This window comes from Halichoerus grypus, chromosome 7 (assembly GCF_964656455.1).
Source record: "Halichoerus grypus chromosome 7, mHalGry1.hap1.1, whole genome shotgun sequence".
Lineage (NCBI taxonomy): Eukaryota > Metazoa > Chordata > Mammalia > Carnivora > Phocidae > Halichoerus > Halichoerus grypus.
Window position 1 is genome coordinate 9,933,015 of NC_135718.1, and position 25,011 is coordinate 9,958,025.

General features: G+C 37.7%; 1 protein-coding gene across 7 annotated transcripts in view; it reads left to right on the forward strand.

The window, feature by feature from the left end:
- The window catches only part of ATE1 (arginyltransferase 1), a 167,561-nt gene that overhangs the window by 97,382 nt on the left and 45,168 nt on the right, over positions 1-25,011 (forward strand). For all 7 annotated transcript variants that reach the window (XM_078077054.1, XM_078077049.1, XM_078077048.1 and 4 more), the window contains one exon: positions 20,904-21,024. In XM_078077054.1, the coding sequence (XP_077933180.1) occupies positions 20,904-21,024 (121 nt within the window). The remainder of the gene's footprint in view (positions 1-20,903; positions 21,025-25,011) is intronic.

The window sequence follows — 25,011 nt, forward strand, 5'->3', positions numbered from 1 at the left end:
TGTCAGGGTTGTGAGATCGAGCCCCGTGTCAGGCCCCGCACTCAGCAGGGAGTTTGCTTACGAGTCTTTCTCCCTCTGCCCCTCCTCTCGCTTTCACGCAGCCCGCAGGCAGGTCCCGGCACACTCTCTCTCATAAATAAACAAAACCTTTAAAAAAATGATACAATGAATACCTGTATACCCTTCTCTCAGATTCACTTATTGGTAACATTTTACTCCATCTGCTCTCCCATTGTCCCCCCCCACCACTACCATGTACACACAGATGCATGAATGTATGTGGTTACACACTTACACGTACTTAACATAATGCATGTTCTTTTTTTAAGTTTTTTTTTTTACTTGAAAGTTGACTATATTGTGTGATTCTGTAAAATACCTTGCTGACTATGTGCCAGGTGCATTTGATAAATCAGTTGTATAATTACACAGGTAATTGTCACAGCAGTCCCAGACACAAGTGTTACCATTTTCACCGTTTTCATAGACGAGAAGCCTGGGACACAGAGGGCAGAAGGGCGGACGGCCAGTTAATGCTGGAGAACTTGCGTGCAGGTCGACACAGGCTAAAGCCATGCCTGGCCGTGCTGGGCTACGCTGCTTCCCTAGTAGCGGACTTCCAATGTGAAGGCTCGTGTAGGTTTTAAAAGCACTCTGAGCCATCACTGGCCGTATAAGTCTGTATTTCAGCTCCTCTAAGCATGCATATTTTTCTCATTTTTATTTTAAAATCTCAGGTGTGTCTTACAGTGTGGAAGGTGACATAGTTGTCATTATCTACTTGTGTGTGCAAACTTGGTGGTTGTTTTTGGTGGTGTGCTTGGACACTTTCAATGGTGGCCACGGGGGTGTGTGTGTGTGTCTGTGTGTGTGTGTGCCTCGTCTGTGTCTTCCACTTCCCCCTTGAAAGGGAAAATGATATTCTGGGTCAGCAGCTCCAAGGGGTGCAGGGGCTCTTGCATTTTATTTAATATTGTAGAACTTGCGTGAAGTCCAGACATGCTAAACTTTCACGATTAAAATAAATATTTCTGAAAAGACATCTCAGATCCCCTTACTGGTGGAATTTGTTCTCACTTCTGGGATTGTGAGAATTATAAAGGTGACCGAGTGGAGGAGCTGGTGCAGTTCTGGAGTCACCTTCCTTGAAATGATTATTTCCTGCTTCCTTCTATTTGCTGTTCCCCCATTCTGTTCTTATTCTTTCCTTTTTTTTTTTTTAATTTTAAAAATAATTCCTCTTGTGGAAAAGGGAATAAAGAGAGTATTAAAAATAAAAATTGCCTGCAGTTCTCTCACCCAGAGCTAATCACTGTTGACATTTTTGCTGTCTTTCCTTAGGCTTTAGTAAATATGCATGTGGTTCTTTTTCCCTCATGTTTTCCCTCATGGTTAGTAGATGATATATACAATTTTCTTTTCCACCTTTTTCCCACTAGTATTTTCCTGTTCTCCTTAAATCTTTCGTTTACCCCTGATTTTAAGTGACTGTAAATGTTATAATAATGTGCCATAATTTACGGGGCTACTCTGCATTTAAGTTCATTCCACTTTTTTGTTACAGATAATACATGGCAAACATCTTTTTGCATATTTCCTTTTGAGACATTATCACAGAATTAATTTTTCTGCACATTCATGCCAAGTATAAGGAATCCGTCCGTATTGTGTGTCTATTCATTTGGGAAGTTTTCTTCCACGGAGAGTGGGAGAATGTCATATACCAGAAGCTGCTTAAAATTAGACTCATACATAGGAATGTAACAAAGAATACTTTCTGTTTCAGGAAATATAAGCCAGTTGATTTTCTATTCTAATTTTTCTGTTTCTCTCAAACTTTTACATTAAAAATGCACTTGACTTGATTGCCTGTAGTTCTTTTGATAAATTGATAAAATGTAAGTTAATCTCCCCATTCCCGCCGTTCCCTGGATCTGTTTAGGTGCTGGTATGTTTTGTACTACCTTTTAGGAGTGAGTAGTACTGATTTCTTGTGGCTATCTTAATTTCAAGTTGAATTGCTACAGGTGACTGTTGTTCCTTCAGTACTTCCCGGCCTTAGTTTGCAAATTCTCGGGAGGATTATAAGAAAAATGGAATAACTCAGTGATGTCAGCCCTCTTTGTAATAAGGCAAATAAAAGTTTTTTTTTTTTTAATTTATTTCTCTTAAGGGGACAGTCTGGCAGGACAAATGAGGAATGCATCAAACAATATGAGAATAGATCATTGTCTTTTGCCATTTTTGTTCTTTTTTTTTCCCCCCTTCTTTAGCTTTTTTTCCTCTTGGGCCATCTGCGGTGCAACAGTGGCTCTGTCCTGACTATTCCAGTTTTTCCTTACAACCCGTAAGTAGGGTCACTGAATCTTCTGCAGATGCACCCTTTCAGCTGTCACCCTCAGCCCACGGAATCTAAGAACACTAATGTGGGTAGGTCAGTGTTGTGCCCTGGTTTCATAGCCCCGGCTCTGGCTTGCTTCTCCCTGCTCGGTACCTTGAATCTGTTATTTATGTGTTCATTTTATCTGGTGATGCCTTCCATTCCTTCCATAAAGTTTACCCAGTGAAGCCCATGGCAGTCTCATGTTCATGGCTGGAAGACTACACTTTAGTATACATGCATGTCTATTTTCATCCACTTTTTTAATGCCAATTTTACTTGTTATTGAAATGCTATAATTTAATTAAATATTAAGTAAACTGATGAATGATGTTTTAAAAAGTAGTTATTTGCATTAAACTTAATTTAAATGCTTTAGATAGACTCAAAGATGAATCATAAATCACTGCCAAATTAGTCGTAGATGAGATAACTAAAAGAATTTGGGGTAAAAAAAAATCCATAAAAATCTGGAAAGATTCTACACTTCCCTTAGTAAGTTCTCACTGTATTGTTTTTTTTTTTAAGATTTTATTTATTTTAGAGACAGAGCACACGCGAGCAGAGGGAGAAGCAGAGGGAGAGGGACAAGCAGACTCCGTGCTGAGCCTGATGCAGAGCTCGATCTCATGACCCTGAGATCGTGACCTGAGCTAAAATCAAGAGTCAGATGCTCAGCCATCTGAGCCAATCACCCCAGTTCTCACTGTATTTTAAAGAACCAGTAACTGAAAGTCACAGTGATGCATCCCCAAAGAAAGGGCTTGGTCCTAAATCAAAGAATGAGTGATATATGCAGTAAAACGTTGAAGGTATGCATGTTTGTATGCATTTTCCCATATACACACTATAAGGGCATTTTCAGTTAATTCACCACTAGTTCTGCTCACTTTGGATAAGGTGGCTTTTGCTATAAATTATTCTATAATATTTATAGTTGAAGATACTGCCAATTGTAATTAAAAAGGTCTAACCAGTAAGCATTGCCATAGGGTTCACAAGCCTTCAGTCTTGGCGTAGGAGTAAGATTGGAGAGTAGTTGGATATGGCTTTGTGCTCGGATACTTCCATAGTTGCCATTTAAGTGTTAAATCAAAACCATATTAATTCACCTCACTCTTCCAGTCCTCCTAGATCCTGGAGTCTTGCTGTTAAACTCCAAACGACATCAGTGTGTCTGTTGCTTGAGTCGGGTCCTGCTGTTACTGTCTACTTGCCTGGGCTGCTTTTAGTTTCTGGAATCGTCTTTAACTGACTTGCTCTGGTTAATCTCTGTAGTTTCCGTATTTGGCCATCCATAGTCTGGACTCTTTGTCACAGGTCAAACTTTGGTTGTGACAGCACCTTTTGAAAGTCACTATTTCATATGTTTAATTTTGGAAATGTGGGAATGTTATCTCTTTCATACACCCATACTCTTCACTATAGTAGGGTTTTTTTAAGATGCCTTTTTATTGAGGCATACTATACATATAAAAAAGTGCACCGAAGTGTAGCACCCCATGAATATCAAGATAAACATACCCATGGGTCCTCATTGTCTACTGGATGTTGAAATTTCTGTCTCTGGTATTTATTCTATAAAGGGCCAGATAGTAAATATTTTAGGTTTACAGACAATATGGTCTGCCTTTGTGGCAAAAGCAGCCATAGAAAACACGTAAACAAATGGGCATGGCTGGCTGTGCTCTAGTAAAACTTTATTTATGGACATTGAAAGTCGAATGTCATAATTTTCATCTGTAATAAGGTATTATTTTTCTTTTGATTTGTTTTCAACCATTAAAAATGTAAAAAACCATTCTTAGGTTGTGGGCCATATGTAAACGAGCAGCAGGCCAGTTTGGGCCCATGGCCATGGTTTGCTGACCCCTACTTTATGCACTAACCTACTTCTGTTTTACGGCCCTGCTGATCGGGTCAGTGTATATGCATCTAAATTAACATCACTATCATCTTCATCATCTAGCTCATAATAGCCATTCTCCTGCAATCACAAAACCCAATTATTAGGACCATTTGCGATGTGAAGTTCAATGATAAAATTACCCTGGGGTCTCTAGAATACGTATTACCAACTTGGGATACAAATTTTAAAATGGATTCTTACCTACATTAATGTAAACTTATACTATATGAGGTAATAACCATGAGTTACTCCATAGTGGTTTATAGACTAAACTTCTATTAATGGTGATTGTTTGATTACCTTTATGTACTTTTTTTTAAATTTAGCTTTTCAGATATTTAATAGTTTTAAAATGATTTTAAGTTTAAGGGATTATATAGTATAGTTTATCAGCCATGAAATACTTCTGTTGTGAGTCCTTTTTAGTATTATTGAAAACCATTTATTGTCACCTACATAGTAGTGTGGAAGAAACAAATATTTAATTCAGCCCGCATTTCCTAGACCCACTTTGAATGAGGCACTTGGAGGACCTTCAGTGAGTAAGTCACTCTACTGGTCTTGATGAGGTAGGTCCTGTCTGCAAGGAGGTTTTTGACAAAATAAACACTTGTAAAACTATCCTGCCAGATCGAATGCGGTATGTTCTAGAAGAAAGGGAGAGAGCACTGTGGGAGTGTGCACAGATGCTTGGTGGAGAGAAATATGTATTTATTGAATCTGATTCCCCCCTGCCAAATTTTGAAAATTTCCAACCTACGAAAAGTTGAAAGAATAGTACAGTAAACACCCATACACCTTTACCTAGAGCAAGTGGTTATCAACATCTTGCCACATTAATCTCATTATATAAGTATACCTATGTAATTTTGTGTGTGTGTGTGTGTGTGTCTGTGTATTTTTTCCGCTAAACGATTTTAAAGTTAGTTTGAGATCATGACATTTCATCTTCAGCATTTCAACATGGGTCTTCTAAGAACAAGGATACCCTTATACTTAACTTTATAACTTAAAGTCATAACTTTATACTTTATAACTTAACTTTACCATGGTCATGCTCAAGAAATTTAATATTCTTATAATAATACAATCAAATATGGAATTAATATTCAAATTTCCCAGTTCCAATAATACCCTTTATTTTTTTCCCTCAATCTTATCAAAGGTTATAGATTTCATTTAGTTTTATGGATTTTTTTAAGAATCATTTAATCTAGAACTGTAACAGCTTTTTTTTTCTTTCACAGCATTGACATTTTTTAAGAGTTCAGTGTCTCATAATTTGAATTTGTGATTATTTCTTCATAATTTTCTTCAGGTAAAACTTTATAGGCGGGATACCACCAAGGTGATGCAGTGTCCGTCTCAGGATATCACAACTCCATAGAGCTGCTTTTTCCCCTTTGCAGTTTATGAGTAATCTGTGGGGTCATAGAGACTGTGACTATCCTCTTCCCCCAACCTTGTACCCAGGGATAAAATCTTTTTCTTTTTTATAATTTCTTATGAACAGTAGGATTTTAAAAATATATTCCAAAATTCCAGTTTTTTACAAACATTTAAAATTTAAATATTTACTCATTTTCTTAATGAAATACTGTTGAAAGTTGGACTACAAATATATTCCCTTATAGAATTTAAATATTAATTATCATTTCATCAGGAGAAAGAGTTAAGATCAAGTTTCCAAAGACATCTTGGTTTCATGCCTTATTATACGTACAGACTAAGTGCCAGTGTCTCTACCTGTAAAATGGGAAAACTGATCACTGTTCCTTACGGGATGGTTGTGAGGATTAATGAGGTAGTACGTGTACCACTCAATAAGCAGTAGGTTATTATTACGATTTTTGGTAATAGGAACATTATTTAATTATATATATAGATAGAATCTTTACAAAAAATTAGTGACTTCTGGTTATAGAGAGAAAAAAATTAAACATTTGTTTATTTAGTTCTTTTACTCAGATTTGATCTGAAAATATAATTAGTTTCCTTTTGTTCCCAGTGCATTTATTTTAGCTTTTAGACATTTTTCATATGCGTTTCAGTTAAAGGTGGGTATTTTACTAAAAGTGCTTTGGAAAGCTTACATTTAATTCTGTCTTGTGTGGTTCTTTGCAGTCATCTTGTAAGTGCTTCATACTGTTATTATGGGAAGGAGGCTCTGAGGCTTGGACTTAACTTACCCCAAGCCTAAAGTTAAATAATTGGATGGAAGCTTTATTTAGGGATAGCTTTTCAAATCTGTAGCTCAAAAACACACCATGAAGTTTGAGGATAGTAAAAACTCCTTTAATAAACAATCCGTGTGAGGATGAAATGAAGTTAGCAAGTGTTATCATTAACTACTAGGATTATATCAAAAGCTCTCAGGGGCCAACTGAAATTGACTCCCACTGGCCAAAATATGGACAATTTGAGCATCAGAAAGGATAACTGCAGTGGATTGAAACACATTAAATATCTTTAGACCTGGGAGCTCATAATGATACAGAAGAATCATTGCTAGAGTTTGTGCTGTGTCCCACGTTGTATTACCCAGATGCTGCATCACCAGAAGCCAACAGCCCGTCTGCAGATCGATAGCTTCCAAACATCCTCAGTGCTCCACACTTGTAGGCTCAAAACCATACGGATACCATAATTTATAGTAACTTGTCAAAACTATACTTTCCCACATCTGGAAGTTGTAGATTTCAGCTTTGATTTTATTTATACTATTTCCAGAGAGTTCTGACATGGTAAACTGACAAGATAATTATGCTGTTTTGATTTCACCAAACTGTTATTGATAGAAAGGCGATGATTGGCTCCTTAAAATTTTAGGATAATGTATTTTTTGTGTAAAGTGAAAGATAGATGCCATTAAAGAAGAATTTTAATGGTTTAGCCATGAACACTTTTTCCTTTCTATGCATATATTTTAAAATTGAATTCTAAATAACACTTTCAGGTCATGCATAAAAATATGAAAAATTCTTATCATAAAGATTTTTTGTGTTTGGTGCATATATGGTTTTGCAATGGGCTAAAAAGTGGATAAAATGATAACATTCACAGGGGCATCAATGATGACTATGATCTTGGGGAGCTATATAAGTCTAACTTTTATTCTAACAATATGGTTAAGTTTCGACCAGTATGATATTTTAGGCTGAATGTCTTAGAAGAAATGAAGAAGTCAGGATTTTCAAGTTGTCACCTGAGATTATTTGGTGTTTGTAACAGAAGAAATTACTCACAGTAATTTATCTAAAATTCTGTGACTGGACTTGATTTGCTCATCCTGTGAAAAACTGTTTAAGTTAAAAGTGGTTGTGTTCATCATAATTAGAGAACTGGTTATTTAGAAAAGGAAGAAATATCAACCAAATATATTTTGAGCTTGCTGAAGTGTGGGCACTTCACAAAGCTGTGATGTGAACCTTCTTAGCAAGTCCTTCCTGGCAGAGACACAGAATACTGATGACATCCAAGGGGATAGGATGTAAATTCTACCAGGACTCCTACCGCTACAGTTGAGAGGGGAAAGGTTATCCTCAAACTTGAAGCATTTAAGTCATTTGTGATGAATTTTCCATCAGGCAGAAAAAAAGGAATGATTACCAAAGATCACACCCTTGGGATAAATATGAGGTTATAGCTAACTTCTTATTTCCCTCTGGGGTGTAATTAAACAGACTTTAACGATTAAGGTTTTCAGGCATTGAAAAATGTTTACTGGAAAAAAAATAATAGCTTCAGTTAGCGACATGATCAATCAGATACAGCTTACTGACTTTATTAAAGCTGTGTATTTGTCATGAACTGCTTTTAGCATGCGTTTGACTCAGGGCATATCAACTTAAAAAAGAATGTTGAAAAATAAAGCCAGTTATATGTTTCTAATGGGTCCAGGTCCTAAATGATTCTGATTAGGCACAGTTTCATAAACGGGAACATAGGATGTTGCTGACACACTTTAGGTGTTCATACTTAGGTCTGGTTTTAGCTTGGGAATTTTAACAGAAAATACTGAGATTGAGCTTCTAATCTTGGCTTTACCAGTAATTGGCCTTAAGTCATTTAACTTTTCTGTCCCCATTCCCTTTTTAAATATTAAAATGAAACTGGATACTAACTAGGGAGGTCTACAGCCCTTCTAGTTTTAAAATTATCTGATTAGGGGTGCCTGGGTGGCTCAGTCGGTTAAGTGTCTGAGTTCGGGTCAGGTCATGCTCCCGGGTTCCTGGGATCGAGCCCCAAGTCAGGCTCCCTGCTCATCAGGGAGTCTGCTTCTCCCTTTCCTTCTCCCTCTGCCACTCCCCCTGCTTGTGTTCTCCCTCTGTCTCTCAAATAAATAAATAAAATCTTAAAAAATGATAAAATCTGATTGTCTGTTTTTGAGAAATACAATTTCACATATTCAGTTTAATTGAATATTCAATAAGTATTTATTGAAAACTCAGTTCATATAAGGAATTCTGCCTAGGCACAAGGAATGCAAAGAAATGATATACTCCCTGCTCTCTGGAAACTTCCAGGTTGAGACTAGGGAAGGGGGTGTGGGGAACTGCAGAAGTAAGAGAGAAACAGTGTGTAAACAGACAGCTCCAAAAGATTGTATCAAGTTCTAGAAAAGACTTCTGTAGAAACCCAGATATCCACTACAGACACCAACCCTGAGTCTCCCAATCTAAATTAGGTCTCCCTATTGTACTTTCTGATGTGCTTTCTCTTCATAGTATTTGCCACACTTTGTAATGATACATAAATTCTGTATGATTATTTTCTTAAAGCCACCTCCCTTTCTAGACTGGAAGGTCCCTGAGAACTGAAACTGGCGAGTTATTATCACCATGGTGTTCCCAGGACCTTAGCATAGAGCCTGGCAGATGGTAAGCATTTAATAATTACCCGTTGACTTGCAGGAAAGAGAGTTCAGGGGATGAGAGCAGCTGGTGGTGAGGGAAGCAGAGTCTGAGGAGACCTTGGGAGACAGGCAGCATTTAGATCCACAGGAGGCATTTAGACCCAAGTGAGTAGTCAGCCTGGTGCCTAGATGTGAGTGCCCTGGGGTGAGTGAGCCTGGGAAAGAGAGTAGGCTGACAGCAGATCTTGTGTCGTGCACTCCAGGTGCACCATCTGTCTAAACGAGGGAGCAAGAAGTCTGAGTTTAGACACAGTGGATGCAGACTAATAAACATGTGAGTATAGTATGATTATTGTGCAAACATACATAGGTTCTGTTGTCATTAGTAAAATCCAAACTCATTTAAAAGCATTCATGAATTTGTACTGCTTTTGATCTTAGGTAATTTCTCATCAGCTGTAACTAAAATCACAAACAGTATCTTATAAAAGGCCTATGGGTGTTTTGGCTTTTGGGTTTTTTTTTTGTTTTTTTTGTTTTTTTTTTTTAATTTTTTTATTGTTATGTTAATCCCCATACATTACATCATTAGTTTTAGATATAGTGTTCCATGATTCATTGTTTGTGCATAACACCCAGTGCTCCATGCAGAACGTGCCCTCCGGTTTTTTGTTTTTTTTTTTACTTTAAAAAGGGATTATCCTCCTTTACTATAGCTATTGGAGAGCCAGTAAGGGTTTTAAGTGGAGCGTTGACATAGTCCGTTCTCTCTATTGGCAGTAGGAGGATGGATGGATTCAGTGCAGAACTCGGAGTCTGCCCGTTGCTGCGGTCCAGGTGAGGACACCTCCGCCTCAGGCAGGGGCAGAACCAGTGACTCTCCCTGCCGCTTCTCAAGCAGTAGCCTCAGACCTGACAAAGCCAACACCTAACCTGATACTTCTTCCTAGTACGGGGAAGGCCAGATTTAATATACACACACACAAATATTTATATGAATATCTAATCTTTAACCGAAATTAAAGCAGCTTTGGGTTTTACTTTTTCATTTTCTCTTATTTTCTTTGTCTTCATCTTTCATTCTCTTTTTTTCTTTCATCCTTTTCAACTTATGACCCTTCAGTTTGAAATTAAATTTGGGCTGTAAGTTGACTCCCTGAATCTTTTCTTCACAAGCTTTCTTTGTATTTTCTAGAAGAAAAGAGATTAACCCAGGGTTTCCAAAATAAAAGCAAAGATTGTGATTAAAACTGAATTAGAATCTTTATTCTCTATTATTTGCTAATAGTAAAATAAACAGCCCAGTCTTAAGGAAGCTTTAAAGTAAGTCCCAGAGCCTTTGCAAACCCTTGGATTTTAATTAAAGAAACACAGAATACCATCACTTTCTGTTTGTCAGTGGAAAAAATATGTATTTTTAAATTTTCAAAGCTTAGCCTAGCAGCACATGGAGTACATCTGTTGGCTTTCAGAATTTGGGGAACACAAATGGATTCAGATGTTTAGGCCCTTTGTCTTCACTGGTCTCTGCTCACCTCGCCAGCTGAGCGTGGCACAATCCAAACACAGTTTCTGAAAACAGAGCAGCTAGAGTTACTTCTTAAGCACTCTCTTGGGGACCGATAAAGTCAATCTCTGTTTATGTAATGAAATCAGGGAGCACGGGGTCTGCTGTAGTACTTTGTGGATGGGATTGCATTGGTGTTGTCTTTCAGGGAAAAGACTGGCTTTAATAAGCCCTTGTTCTTACTCGCTTTCTCTGGAGGTACAGCCCACTCTAATGGATTATTTTGAACTATTTTTGTTTATGTAGTGTTAGAGCTTCTCTTTAAGCAATTGGTTTTAGTAAAATCAATGGGTTTATCATAGAAAAGTGGGATACTGATATCAACTTTACCTGGTAAAAAGACTTACATGATAAATCTTCTTTGTTCAGTGCTACTGGGGTTTACTCTGTGTGTGTGTGTGTGTGTGTGTGTGTGTGTGTTTGGGTGTGTTTGGGTGTGTGTATTTAAATAATACTGTCTTTTAGTGTTCTTACATTTTAATTTAACTTGAACTTTTAAAATAAACTCTGCTGGTTTATCCTCTCCTCAAATACTCGTGAAATCCTTCGTATTTTTCAAAATATTTATAAAGTATTCTTGAGAGTGAAATCTCATAAAGATCTTTGCTTCAGGACCAGAGTTCAAAGGAAAGTCCGTTTGGTTTTAATTTGAAAACTGTAAAAACAAAATACCCTCAAAATGGCAGGGTGTGAATTGGTAACTTCAATTTTATTGCAATCGGCCAAGCCCATCCCCAGATGTTTCCAATTAAAAGCCAAGAATGCTAACTTGGGTGAATATCATGTGAAAGCATTTCTTTACTTTTCTCTGATTTTTTTTTTCTGAGAAAAGTAAGTCTCAAATCCTTTAACTTTAATTAAAGAAATAACTTCTCATTTGCATGTTGTTTAAACTCATACAAAGACAAATGTAATATTCAAAGAGAATTCTTGAATTATATGTCAGATATGCAAACATTTGTAGTCCTGAATGCATATGAGTTCATATGTCTTCTTATAAAGGCCAAAAAAATAAAAAAAGGCTTTTAAATGATGTTGGAGCCCTTTAGTAAAATCATGTATTTCTGGATTTGCTATAATCAAAGAATAGACCTTTTAATACTGTGCATTTATTTAGAAAGGGGTGGTTAGTAATAAGCTTTTATTTTTGATCAGTTGTACATTCAATTTTAAGAAGTGCTTCTTTAGGAATCTAAGAAGATGTAATAACATAAAAGAAAACCAGAATGTAATTTTGAAATTGTCGATTTCATAATATTTCTCCAGATAATACCAAGTTACAGTAGGGTCCATTCATGAACTTGAAAGTTACTTCGAATATGTCATTCTATACTAAGAAGAAAGATAAATGCTGGTAATAAATTTGAATTTATGGAAATTGGCATTTGTTCAGAGAAAAGATGGAGTTAGTCTTTAACCTAACATTTTGAATGTAAAGCTGAAGAGACATTTATTTTTGAAGCATCCACAAACCACAGACATAGGACCACATACTAATCGGTGGAGCTGAAATGGTCGTTTTTGATTTCATTTCCTATTTAGTAAAATTATGACGGACATGTATTTGGGAGCTCAGGAGGGAGACGGCCATGTAGGTCTTGGATCTGTTTGTACTTTTGGTAGCTGCCTAACTTTTTTTCCAAACATGGAAATGTGCTTCTCAGACTTTGACACACTACAGAAGGGACCTCTTCTGAGGAGTCTCCAGAGAAAGCTGGTTGTCTCATCCTTGTGTTTGACCAGCAGCTTGTTTATAGTCCTTGTTGTTCTTTCGAGTATCACAGCCATGTTGCAGCTCTTTTGTGTGTCTTTGGGACCTTGTGCCTACCCCCCTGCATTTACCCCTGGCTGCGAAAGTTACTGGAACACATTTTCCCAATGGATCTCAAGTGCGCCATGAGGCTCATTTCATCCTTTCTTCCTTCATGATGAGCAGAGTCTGTGCATATTGAACTGACTTGTGATTTTTAAGGTTTTTGAAACTTATTTTGAAAATCCTTTTAAAAATTGCGAATATTTTAAAATTGAGGTATAGAAAGAGAATGGGAATCAGGAGTCTAGTTCTGAGTTCATTACCAGAACCATCCCATTAGATACTACCATTACATGATCTTACTGTTTCATCTGCACAGTAGAAAGTGTCTGTTTTCATTACTTTTGTCCTTTATTCTGAGATTGAGCTCCTGTGAGATACAGAATCATCGTGAAGACTATGTTCTTTATTTATTTTTAAGATTTTATTTATTTATTTGAGGGAGAGAGAGCACAGCAGGGGGAGGGGAAAGAGAGAGAGAAGCAGACTCCCTGCTGAGTGGGGAGCCCAAGGTGGGGCTCGATCCCAGGACCTCAGGATCATGACCTGAGCCACAGTGAGATGCTTAACCGACTGAGCCACCCAAGCGTCCCATGAAGACTATGTTCTTAAATGCTGGGAGAGCTCGTTGTCTTTGTTCTTGTCATCACCAGAGTGACACTGCTGGACCCTGAATAGATGAGGAGGCCTTTTCTCAAGTCATGTTTCCCCCTCCTTTTCTAAAATGAAACTTAATTTGAAAAGCTATGTATTTCTTTAAAAGAAAGTGTATGCCCGTGAAATAAGGAATATTTTCAGCTTTGAGGGGGAAAAAACTAAATTGACATGAACTAGTAGTTTCTAACCTTGAGTATGAGAACCTCCTTTTTAATTTCAGTGACTCTTCTGGATCCTCTGGTGATCGCGTCCTTTGAGTCTTCAGTGATAATTCACAGCATTCCGGAAGGTTGGGCACTGTCCCCATGCAGTGAAAATGCGGTAGAGCTGCATCATAAGTACAGGTTCAGCAAACACTGTCGCTCCCCATGTGCCGTGTTCATGTGCAGGACGAGTGTATGAAAGTGACCTCCCCTGTGTTTAGAGAGGGAAGTGGCAGAGGTATGGGCCCAGCATCCTGCATTCGCTGTTTGTTCATCTAGCCGGTATTTACTGAGCGGGTTTGGGATAGGTCAGTGAGCAAATCAGACTAAAACTCCTGACCTTCTGTTCTAGCAAGGAGTTTCCTACAAATCTAATAAATAAGTAAATTAACAAGAGTGTTAGAAGGTGGCAAGTCCTATGGAAGAAAAATAGGGGGGATAGGTGGGCTTCACTGAGGTGACATTTGTGCAGAAACTTAAAGTGGATGACAGTCACGGGAGTATCCGTAAGACCAGAAGAGAAAACAGAAGCCCTGAGGGGGGGGCAGGCTTGCTGTGTTCTAGGAGCAACAAGGACGCCAATGTGGCCAGGGTGGAAGGAGGCAGGAGGGAGAAAGTCCTGGAAGACAAGCCAGAAAGGTAACATGGGCCGCGTCACTAGGGCCTTGTAGGCTGTGTTGCGGCTTTGGGTTTTACTCTGACTCTTAATAGGAAGTGTGGCAATGTAAACAAATACCCCACTTTAAAATGGATTGCCAGTAGATGTAATGGTTGTCAAGGGCTTGTGGGGAGAGGGCATGGGAAGTGACTGCTAATGGGTGCAGGGCTTTTTTTTTTTAGAATGATAAAAATGTTTTGGAATTAGGTAGTCCTGTTGATAGGTAATCTTGCAAAATACACTAAACACAATGGAATTGTACACTTTAAAAAGGTGAATTTTATGGTACGTGAATTGCGTCTCAAAAAAAAAATTACAAAAAAAGATTGATTCTGGGGGGCTTGCTAGAACCATATTTTGCCCTTCCTCCATCTACTTAATGTTGCTTTTGCCTTCAAAGGTCCAGGTTTCTAATTAGTTATACCTTAACTTAAGGGAAAGACTCTTAGTGTTGTTGGCTGTGTTTTCATTAGAAGTAAAGAATGTTGATCTATTTTAAACTATCCTTGCTGAAATTGTTAATGATTGTGAAATCAAATTTTTCCAGATACTTACCCCATTTTATATGCGTGTCGCTTTTATTTGGTAAGAAATGAAAGCACCATGTTTTTAACCTCTGGTTATCAAAATGAATTAATTTTTAGGTTGAAGTTTGATTAATATTTTTTGCTAAAGTAAGCTAATCTCCATAGAGTTTATTTTGTGATTCTTTTAAAGGGTAGAAAATTAGATCAATATGATAATGTTCTTCAAATTATGGTCTAAAGCATGCAAGTGAAAGGAATGCCTATTCATTCCATTGACCAAAAACCAAAATTGTATGATCTTCTCTTCCAGAAGAAGCAGTTATTTTTATAGAAATAGAGCAGGAAATGTATTTAGCTAGTTTTTTTCCCCTACTGCTTTAGATTTAACTTCGGAATTTCCTTGAATTTCAGTCTATGACAACCTCGTCAAGTTGACGGAAATATGACCATATTTTAATTTTTTCTCTTTTTTTCTTGGGGGTGTAAGTATAATTTGGGTTTTACAAGTAGTCTAAGTGGTTTTCTTTAAACAAAATGAAATCAGGGAATAAAATCATTGAATTGAATACTGAATACTGCTGAGCACTCTGAGCAGAACATTCACTCTTCCTTGACAACTGAAAATATAGAGTCACTTAGTTTGTTTTTTGTTTTTCCTCTTGGTTTCCAGTCCAGAACAGTTTGTAAACAGCTACAGAACCTTAAAACAGTCAGTGAAGCTGTAGATCACAGAGGTTGCTGAACTTATTTCCCTTTGAGGACTTTGAATGGAGTGGTTATCCCTTCCCAGAAACATGTAATTAATAATGAGGAATAGGCACTCCCTCTTCTAATTTTAGGCTTTTTAGAAGATCGTTTTTACCTTTCCCAAGCTTCTTAATCTTGAACTGCATCATTCTCCCCCAGAGCCCCGCCTTGAAATAGGTGCGTTTGCTTGGTAGCATTTCATGGGGTGCTGTCCTTGTTGGGTGGTGGTTTTGAGATTGTGTGTGGTGAGTCGAGCTCATCTTCTAAAATTGTAGATCCAGTTGCAAGAATGCTCAAAAAATTGTGAGATAAGCCCTGTCAGACCAATTACATTTTCGAAATTTTGAGTACTTGAGAAATCTGTGGTCACTCTGATTTTCTTACTTACAAAGAGCACCCTAGGAGAGAATTAATCTGCTTTTATCTCATTGTTGCAGTATGAATGAATGTACTTAGAGGTTGATTAAATATTTTTTCTTCTGACTATGGGAAAGTATGTCCAAATCCTTAAGTAATTACATTCTTAACACAGACATTTCTCATTTTCTTACATTGGCTGCAAAGGCAGGGTAGATTTCAAGCCCCTGTGTTTTTCATTTGTGTGGTGGCAACTTTAAATTGAGTTGTAAGCACTTTGGTGTCTTAACGCTCAACCAGCTAATGTTAGAAATGTTAGAAAGCATAACATTTCAGAGTGGTTTTATTTCATAAAACCCTTTGTATTCTTTGGTGGTTTGAGAGAATATTTGGTATGAAGCACTGAGATTAGCCTGTAGTTTGGAGAAAATGTTTTAACCTAATCTTCAGAACTTGATTTTGGTTGATGAGCAGAAGATGAAATGTATACATTTGTGACTTTTCAGTGAAATAAATGAAGTGTACTTAAAGAGTCAGAAAGAAAATCTCTGACCCACTATTATGAACAAGTACTACCAAAAAAGAATGTTGTGAAAATTTAGGAGCCTTGAACCACTACACAATTATACTTGCTACATTCTTTTTCTTTCTTTGTTTTTTTAAAGAGAGGGACTGAGGGAGGGAGGAAGGGGAGGGGTAGAGGGAGAGAGAATCTCAAGCAGGCTCCACACCCGGCACATGAGCCCAATGTGGGGCTCGATGTTATGACCCTGAGATCATGACCTGAGCTGAAATCAGGAGTTGGACGCTTAACCGACTGAGCCCCCCAGGAGCGCCCCCTTGCTATGTTCTCATGTTCATTTCATCTTTGTCCAAGTCTGTTACTGCCAGTAGATTTTGAGTTATCTAGAGGCATGCATTTATTTGTTCATCGTTTAATTCTCAACATCTAGTGTCTGCATAGTGAAGATTCATTTCCTGTTCATTGACAATATTTTTGAATGTCAACGTCATTGTTAAATCCAGGTAATGGGTACAGGTGTCTGTGGATGAATCTGCATAGCTGCATGGAATTTGTCTGTTTTAACCTTTAAAGACTTCTTTTTTTTTTTTTAAGATTTTATTTATTTATTTGACAGAGAGAGAGATAGCGAGAGCAGGAACACAAGCAGGGGGAGTGGGAGAGGGAGAAGCAGGCTTCCTGCCGAGCAGGGAGCCGGATGTGGGACCCGATCCCAGGACCCTGGGGTCATGACCTGAGCCGAAGGCAGACGCTTAACGACTGAGCCACCCAGGCGCTCACCTTTAAAGACTTCTAAGGTGATGCCTGACTGCCTCCCCCTGCCCCGTCCCGCCCCCCCCAACATTTGATCTTAGCCAGTCATCATTCAGTTCTACCTTAAATTAGAAAATAGTGTCATTTGTATGTTTTGGGTTGTTTTGTTTTTTTTTTTTAACTTAAGATGATACATATATTTTCTTTTTACTAACATTCTTGGGATTCTCTGCTTTTATGTCCTGCCATCACAATAGACAAAATATACCATAACATTTTTATTACTGTTTCCTTGTTCATAATGGTAGCATTTTTGTATTAAGTACAGAATTTTATTTTATTTTATTTTGTTTTGTTTTATTTTATTTTTTAAGATTTTATTTACGTAATCTCTATACCCATCAGGGCGCTTGAACTCACAACCCTGAGATCAAGAGTTGCACACTAACTGAGCCAGCCAGATACCCTCTAAGTACAGAATTTTAGAAAAATTAAGCGGGAAGAGCCAGAAAATTCTGCAAATGAAGAGCAATTATGGGGGGATGGTTAGATCAACTAGATATTAAAATATAATATCAAGCTTTAATAGTTAAAACCGTGTGGCACTGGCACATGAATAGACAGGTCAGTATATCAAAATAAATAGAAAGTGCTGAAAGAGATCTAAATGTATATGGAAATTTAGTAAGTTATTAGAAAGACATTTAAATCAGTGGGGGAAACCACGGTCCTAAAATGATATTGAGGCACTTCGGTAAACATCTGAAAGATATTAGGTTAGATCCTTTTCTTATACCTTACACCAAAATAAATTCCAGATGGAGCATAAGTGTAAATGTAAAATTATGAAACCATAAAAGTACTAGAAAAAAACATGTGAATGTTTTTATAATATTTGAGTGATAGTGACTTTTTTAAAATTACATTGCAAAACCTCAGACGCCATTTTTAAAAATGATGAGTTTGACCACTTATCAGATTTCCACCTGGTGAAAGAAAATTGCATAGTCAAAAGACATATAAACTAGGGAAGTAAAACATATTTTGCAAACTAATGATGAATTTCCTTAATGTATAAAAGCTTTTCAAATAATAAGATCAGAAATCTAACAACAGAGTGGGCCAACATTATGGGAAAGGAAATACAAATTGCTTTAAACATATGGAAAGCTTTGTGATGCAAATTAAAACCACAATGAAATGCCATTTCTCCGATTGGCAGAGATTGAAAGTTTCGATTGTACACTGTGTTGGTAAGGATGTGGGGAAATGAACACTTGTGTCCATATGTTGCTAATGGAAATGTAAAATGGCACAACTTCTATGGAAAATAGTTTTGTGCTATAAAACATAAAAACCCTGACACGCATCAATTCCAATTCAAGGAATTTATCCTCGACAGATTCACAAATGATAAATGTCCAAGAATATATTTTCCCAAGTGGTTATAATCATTTTAAACCTGCAGTATCCATGTTCTACATAGTCCAAATCCTTGCCAGAACTTGTTACTCGGTCTTTTTAATGTTTGCCATTCTGGTGGGTGTGGTGATATGTTATGGCTTTAATTGGCATTTCTGGTAACTGATGTTGAATATATTTTCAGGTGCTTATTAGGCATTCATCTCTATTTGGTGCCTTTTTTTGAAAAATGGATTTTTTATACTTGAGTTAAATTTTTTTTATGTGTTTTGGATACAAATCTGTTTTCCAGTCTATGTTTTGTTAATATTTTCTCATAGTCTTTGGCTTGCCTATTTATTTTCTTAATAGTTTTTTGAGTACAGTATAATTTTCATGAAGCCCAGTTCATCAGTTTGTTGTTTTTTTGTTATGGTTAATGCTTTTTTGTGTACTAATATATATTTGTATACTCCAGGGTGAAGAAAATTTACTCCTTTTTTTTCTCTGTAGAAGTTTTATATCTTTAGCTTTAATGCTTAGCTTTTTTCCCCTCAGCAGATTTCAAAATGGTCTATAACCCAAAACGAAAATAAAGAAGATTTAGACCCATTGCTTTAGACGGCTAGTTTTTCACATTTGTCAACATGGTCAGCATCACATCATGCTGCCACTTTCCACCAGTAAAACAGTTTCTGAATTAATGGGTAGAATGACATTGCTTTTCAGGCTTTGTTGCACCTACTAATTATGAATTCATCTCTAAAGAATCCTGTGTTAGGAATTTTCATGTTGGATGAGTACGTGGACCACCTGGAGCTGCCCTTACGGACGGCCTTTCCTGCTCCAGGGTCGCCAGGTGTCAGCAATGCCGTGAACGGTCTGGGCAGGTCAGGATCAGGCACCTGAGTTCTAGTCTCCCTCTAGTCATGCTCTCTCTCTTAGCCGGCAAGCATTCCCATTTCATCTAGAATATAGCCCGGAACATGGATTTTGAGGCCTCACGGAATCTGTCCCAACCTACCTTTCCATTTCTGCGGTACCCTATTTCCTGTTCCTTGGGGTGACCTCATACCAGGCCCCACTCTGTGTCCTCGTTTATCTTGTTCCCTTCATCTAGATTATTCTCATTCCTTTTCATCCTGCCCTAGACTTAACTCCAGTCATCTGTTAAATCCCCAGTAAAACTCCCCATCCCCCTTGACCTCTCTCCCAGCCTCTCCGGCAGGAGCTGGTTCGCATATACTTTCTTCAGTTACGCTCTCCGCCGTTCCCTTGTGGACTTCTGGATGCTTCGAGTGCTGGGAGGGTGTGGTGTTCCTTGTGTGTCTGAGTGGGGCTTCATATAGTGACCTGCACATAGCAGGCAGGTTAGAGTGCCTGTCTGATAAAAAGGTATGTAACAGTGCTTGGTCTGTAACAGCAGTATTCTTTGTAAAGGGTTTCGTGCTAGAACGTGTTTTTCAAACTCTGAGGTTGTGACCCACTTGCTGTTTGTAAAAGCAGTATTTATGGTTCAAGAGCATCATTGAAAAATGAAATGGAGTAGGATAGGAAATAAAAGATTACATAACATGGGTAAGCATTCTATGTAAAAGGTTTGTTTCTAGTTCTTTATTTGCATATATGTTTGCTAGGTTGTGATGTAAAGTGTATTTCTTACTATGGGTTGTACTAAACAGAGTTGAAAAACACTACTGGATTTTAACCTCCATAATGAATTTTGAATTTCAAAAATTTAGAGAAGAGATATTTGGAATTTTAATTAACTTTGATGCTTCTGAAAATTTTCACTGAATGATTTCATGTAATTTGTGCCATCCCCTGTTGATTGTCTACCAGATTACCTGTAGGCAAATGATTTTTTTCTTCAGCATCTAGTGTATAGTCTTTGTTTTAGATTTGGAGTATATGATTGGGTTATAAATATATAAATCATTTTTGCTAAATGGCATTTTTGAAGAAACTTGAGAGGATTTTTATCATAGAAGTTTACCTAAAATTTCTGTAATGTTTTTTAAACTTCTCTTAATTTACATTTACCAGTTTAGATTGTTCATGAAAGTTTCTTGACAAAACAGTACTTTTTAATACATTAGCATGGAATGAGTATTATCAACTGAGTCTACAAATGAAAACATCCTGAAATTCCATTTTGGAAAAGAAGTTTGCTCCAGATGTAAATTGTAATGCTGTCATGCGTGGAAAGACATTTCACTTTGATTTCAAAACTGGGTATTCTCTGCAATCAGCTCAGCAAGAATCATATATTAAATATTTCTTCAAAAAGAAAGTAGAAACCCGAATCTTCCAGATCAGTACAGGCGTCACAAATAGTGATGCATTACTTTTAGAGAGCTTTTGAATCAAGTGTGCATTCTTGGGATGGGGAAGCAGTTCCTAGAGTCGCTTAGTATTTACAAGAAAGCTGTTTCTGGTTGACTTTGTTTAAATTGGTGATTAAAACCTTTCCTGGAACTCTGGAGCCTTGTAACCAGGAAGTTACTGTGTTTGTAATGCCTGTGTTTTTTTTTTTCCTTCACTTCTCTTTAGGGTCAGTATAGACCTTCTGATTTGTTGTGTCCTGAGACATATGTTTGGGTGCCCATTGAGCAATGCCTGTCTTCGCTTGATAACTCCAAGTACTGCCGTTTCAACCAGGATCCAGAAGCAGGTATGTTCGGAGCAGAGCTCTGCCAGAAATCGTTGACAGTGTTTTTAGGTTCCATGTATGTGGTTTTGGCTCTTCATAGGGTCCAGGTAGCTTTTTATCTATTGTAGAATGTGCATGAGTGTGTGCTTGTGTGTGTGTGTAAGCTTTTGGGACAGGGAGATAACATGTGTGCACGGATACAGCACTCGCACTTTGGGAAATAAATGCAGAAACCTCCTGTGCTTCTGCTCCTTGCTAACCCATCTTCTTCTGTTACTATTGTTATATGCTTTGAGGGCTGATACCACTTTCCATTTCTTTTTACAACTATCACAGTGCATAAAAAAAGTTGCTCACTAGATTGTTTAGCTAAGGTAAAGAAGATAGAAATACTGACCAGTTGGACTAAATAAAGTTGAGGAATGGTTTCCTGAGGGCCAACAGGCTGGGATGGGTTTTGTGAAAATGCTTTCTTATTCTTCGTGTGTGTGTGTGTGAGAATACTTTGTTGACTTTCTTCATACATCTCTGGTGCTTCTCCTTTTTTGTCCCTTCTTCCACCTCCTACGCAGTAGAGCCCTAGCCCTATTTGATCTCCTTAGTATTCCCCATTTGGATACTCTGTGCACTAGTAGTAGGCACAGACTGTAAAAGTATAGCCCCGGGGTCAGACTTCCTGCATTTGCATCCTGGCTCCATCATCAGCCTGTAAATTGTGGCCCTTAGGCAATTTCATCATCTTCCTGGCCTTCAAAATTAAGATAATAATAGAACCTACCTTATTGAGCTGTAATGAGGATTAAAGTAAGACAAACATGCTGAGAATAGTCCTGTATTATTGCTGAGTTGGTGGTTGCTAGGCAAATTAGCACACTGGATCACCTATACTGTACCACAGGCTTTCGTCTGCATCTGCCTTTATTTGGTCTGATTCTTGTCTCCAAAACAATGTGTAATTCTACTCACCTCCCTTTTGTCTAGACCCCCCCCCTCAGTTTACAGCAGTCTCCCTCTACACAGCCCTCCTCACCCTGCCTGCGTTCTGCTGCGGCTTTGTTCATCACGTGTGAGTTGTGATGCTCTCGTGATGGGTTGCATCAAGTTCCCCTGCGTGTTTTTCCTCAGACTGAAGTTCCTGGGTGTTCCCCTGTGTGCTTCACTGAGTTATGACTCCTCCCAGCCCACCAGAGGAGATGCCTGATGTGCAATTAAGATTAAAATATTTTTTATCTAGTCATCTATGGTCTAAGCTTGGAAAAAAAATCAGAAAAGAGAAGTGGAAAGGCCAGGGGAGGGGAAGGGAGTAAATGGAAAAATCAAATAGGAAGACAAAAGGGACAAGAAAAGAAATGCAGTATTTTCTTCTGTTCTAGGATGTGCATTTTCCCCCCATAAGTCAGGTTTTTTCTTACAAAAAAATTGGCTCATGTTCCATTGTATTTTGGTATCTCCTTGAAAAGCTGTTATGAAATCAAGAGGGGGCACTTCTTACACATGGTGATAGCTTAGAATCTGATGAAGATGTGGCCTTGGGACCCACCTAACTCCTAGGCCAGGCACCCCAAGGTCACCCCCAGGTTTCCTAGATATTTAGGTTCATAGAGCAACCATGGCTTTATAGTTCTTGCACCTTCAGGATTCCATTCTTTGTTTCTAAGTAAAATTACACCTGACTGATCAAACAGACGTGTTGCTTAAAAACAGACCTATTGAATTTGTCAACTAGGGTTTGAGTCAGGCTCAAAAGGAAAAGCAATAATAAGTAGTTTAGAGGAAAGCATATACTTAATCCACTGTCCCTTCAAAAAATATTTTTTTCCCCTTTTAGCAAATTTTCTCCAGGGTGGCTCAGAGCCATTCCCTTATGGTGAAAACTGCTAACCATCTTCACTGCATCATTTCATGTTCATATACAAAAATTTGTAAGTTCCTTCCAACTAAATAATATGATCATGAGTTGGTTTCTGACTCCCAAACTTAAGACACAGTTTCACCTTCCCCTTTTTCTTTCCTTTTTGATCTGTTTTAAAGTTTCCTTCTTTTATATAATACCTGGAAATTAAGGCCATCACAGGCTCTCCCTGTTCTATAAAGTTGAAAAGGTAACTGAATACTTTCCATGCACCGAATGGACATTCAAGTAAAGATTCATTCATGTTAATAGGTTCTAAATTTATTTTCCAAAGTAAGTATAAATGAGCATTTCATGGCAAAATTTGAAGTCTCGTTTCGATGGTGTGACCCCGTGGTGAGTGAGGAGTATGTAGCATGCTCTCCTCCTGTAACCTATTAAATTACCTCTCTTACGGCACAAGCCTTAGCTCTTAATATTCATCGTTTAGAATTCATTTACAAAAGTCAGAGGAGTAAATTTCTCCAAGAATAGTGCTTCAAAGAAAAGGAAGATCCTTTTCCGTATGCTGAATCTTTGCAACTTTCAAGAGAACATCATACAGTTTTATCAGTATTGAATATCACAGTCCAGACACTATTTGAAATCAGACTTCTATCCTGTGGTTTTAGGAAATTAAAATGCAGTTACATGCTGGAGTGTATTGAGCATGCTGTGAAACATGGTCATTTGAGATTTAAATGGCAATCTGTGAGAAACTATTCTCTTCTCTTGGGCCAGTTTTACTCTTACGTGACCCAAACAAAATACAGAGCTTAATATGGACCCCATTGTTAGTCGGCATGGTGCTTTTTTCCCCCACTAAATCTTGTTTCTCCTCCCAGCTTTTCAGTAGTTAAATTGCTGTGCAGAAGGCACAACTGATCACCACAGGTCCCTGTAAAACAGAGCTTGGCTACAAGGGGCATCGGGGCCACTTGTAAGAAAAATTACATTTCCCTCTATCCTGAATTGATGTAAGCCTCTGGAAATCCTATTCCTCCCTGCCCTTGACCTCCCCCTCCCCCACCTCCCACATTTTGGAGGTTTGGGTTATATGGTTATTTACTTAACTAGGAAGTCTGCAGAATGATAAAAACCTGTTGTATTTACTGCTTTAATGTATGGTGGGGGGGAGGGAGGGGCTGACAAACAGAAGCCACTTGAAAAATTCTAAAGACATCCCTTTGTTCACGAATTGGTCTTTTGTTTTTGAATTCAGGACCTCTGCTGACTCTAAAGAAAGGATTTTAGAAGGTTCTCACTTGATTTTTAAGTAAAAATCTGTTAGATTGCTTATTAAATTGATAGTTGGATATGTATAGAATTCAAAAATTCTTCATCACAGTTACATTTTGCTTTTCTTGTTTTAAATTATCTTTTAAAAATGTTTACTGCGAATAGTAGTAGATTTATCCAAATGCATAAAACCACTGGTAAGCAGAAATTGAAATGACCCTCTCATCTCTCTGTACAGCAGTAATCACTGTCAGTGTTTTTATGCTCTCCGTCTGATGCTTTTTTCTCTGCATACGTCTGTGTACATTTTTAAAAAAACAGAGCAGGAGTCATCCTTCACACTTCTGTTATTGTTTTTACTGAATGCTCTGTGTTGCTTCTTCCTTTTAGTAAGGTAAAAAACTACTTGACCACTGATCTGGGGTTTCAGCGGACAAATGCCAGTAATTGGGTGATAGGCTGTGTCCAACACAGATATTTACAGACGGCATTGACGGAGTAAACCAGATGTTTTGGAGTTGGTTTTAGAACCATGATAAATTACGATTTGATTTGACTCTTAATGTTGTACAGGTGTACTATTTATTGTTGGTAGTAGTAGTTTGCTTCCAGATTTATAACAAATGACAACTTCACCGAGCATATAGTATTTTCAAGTATCATCCTATGGTTCCTCCTGGGTGACCTCAGTTGATCCTCAGAACATGATGGAATTTTTCATCATTGACCCCCTCAGATATCATTTATTGGGAAAAATACCAGCAAATACTTGTTTTTAATCAGAGATTTAAAATAATTTTAGTTCAAATATTATTCTCTCATTTTTTTTTTTTTTAAAGATTTTATTTATTTATTTGACAGAGAGATAGAGAGAGAGA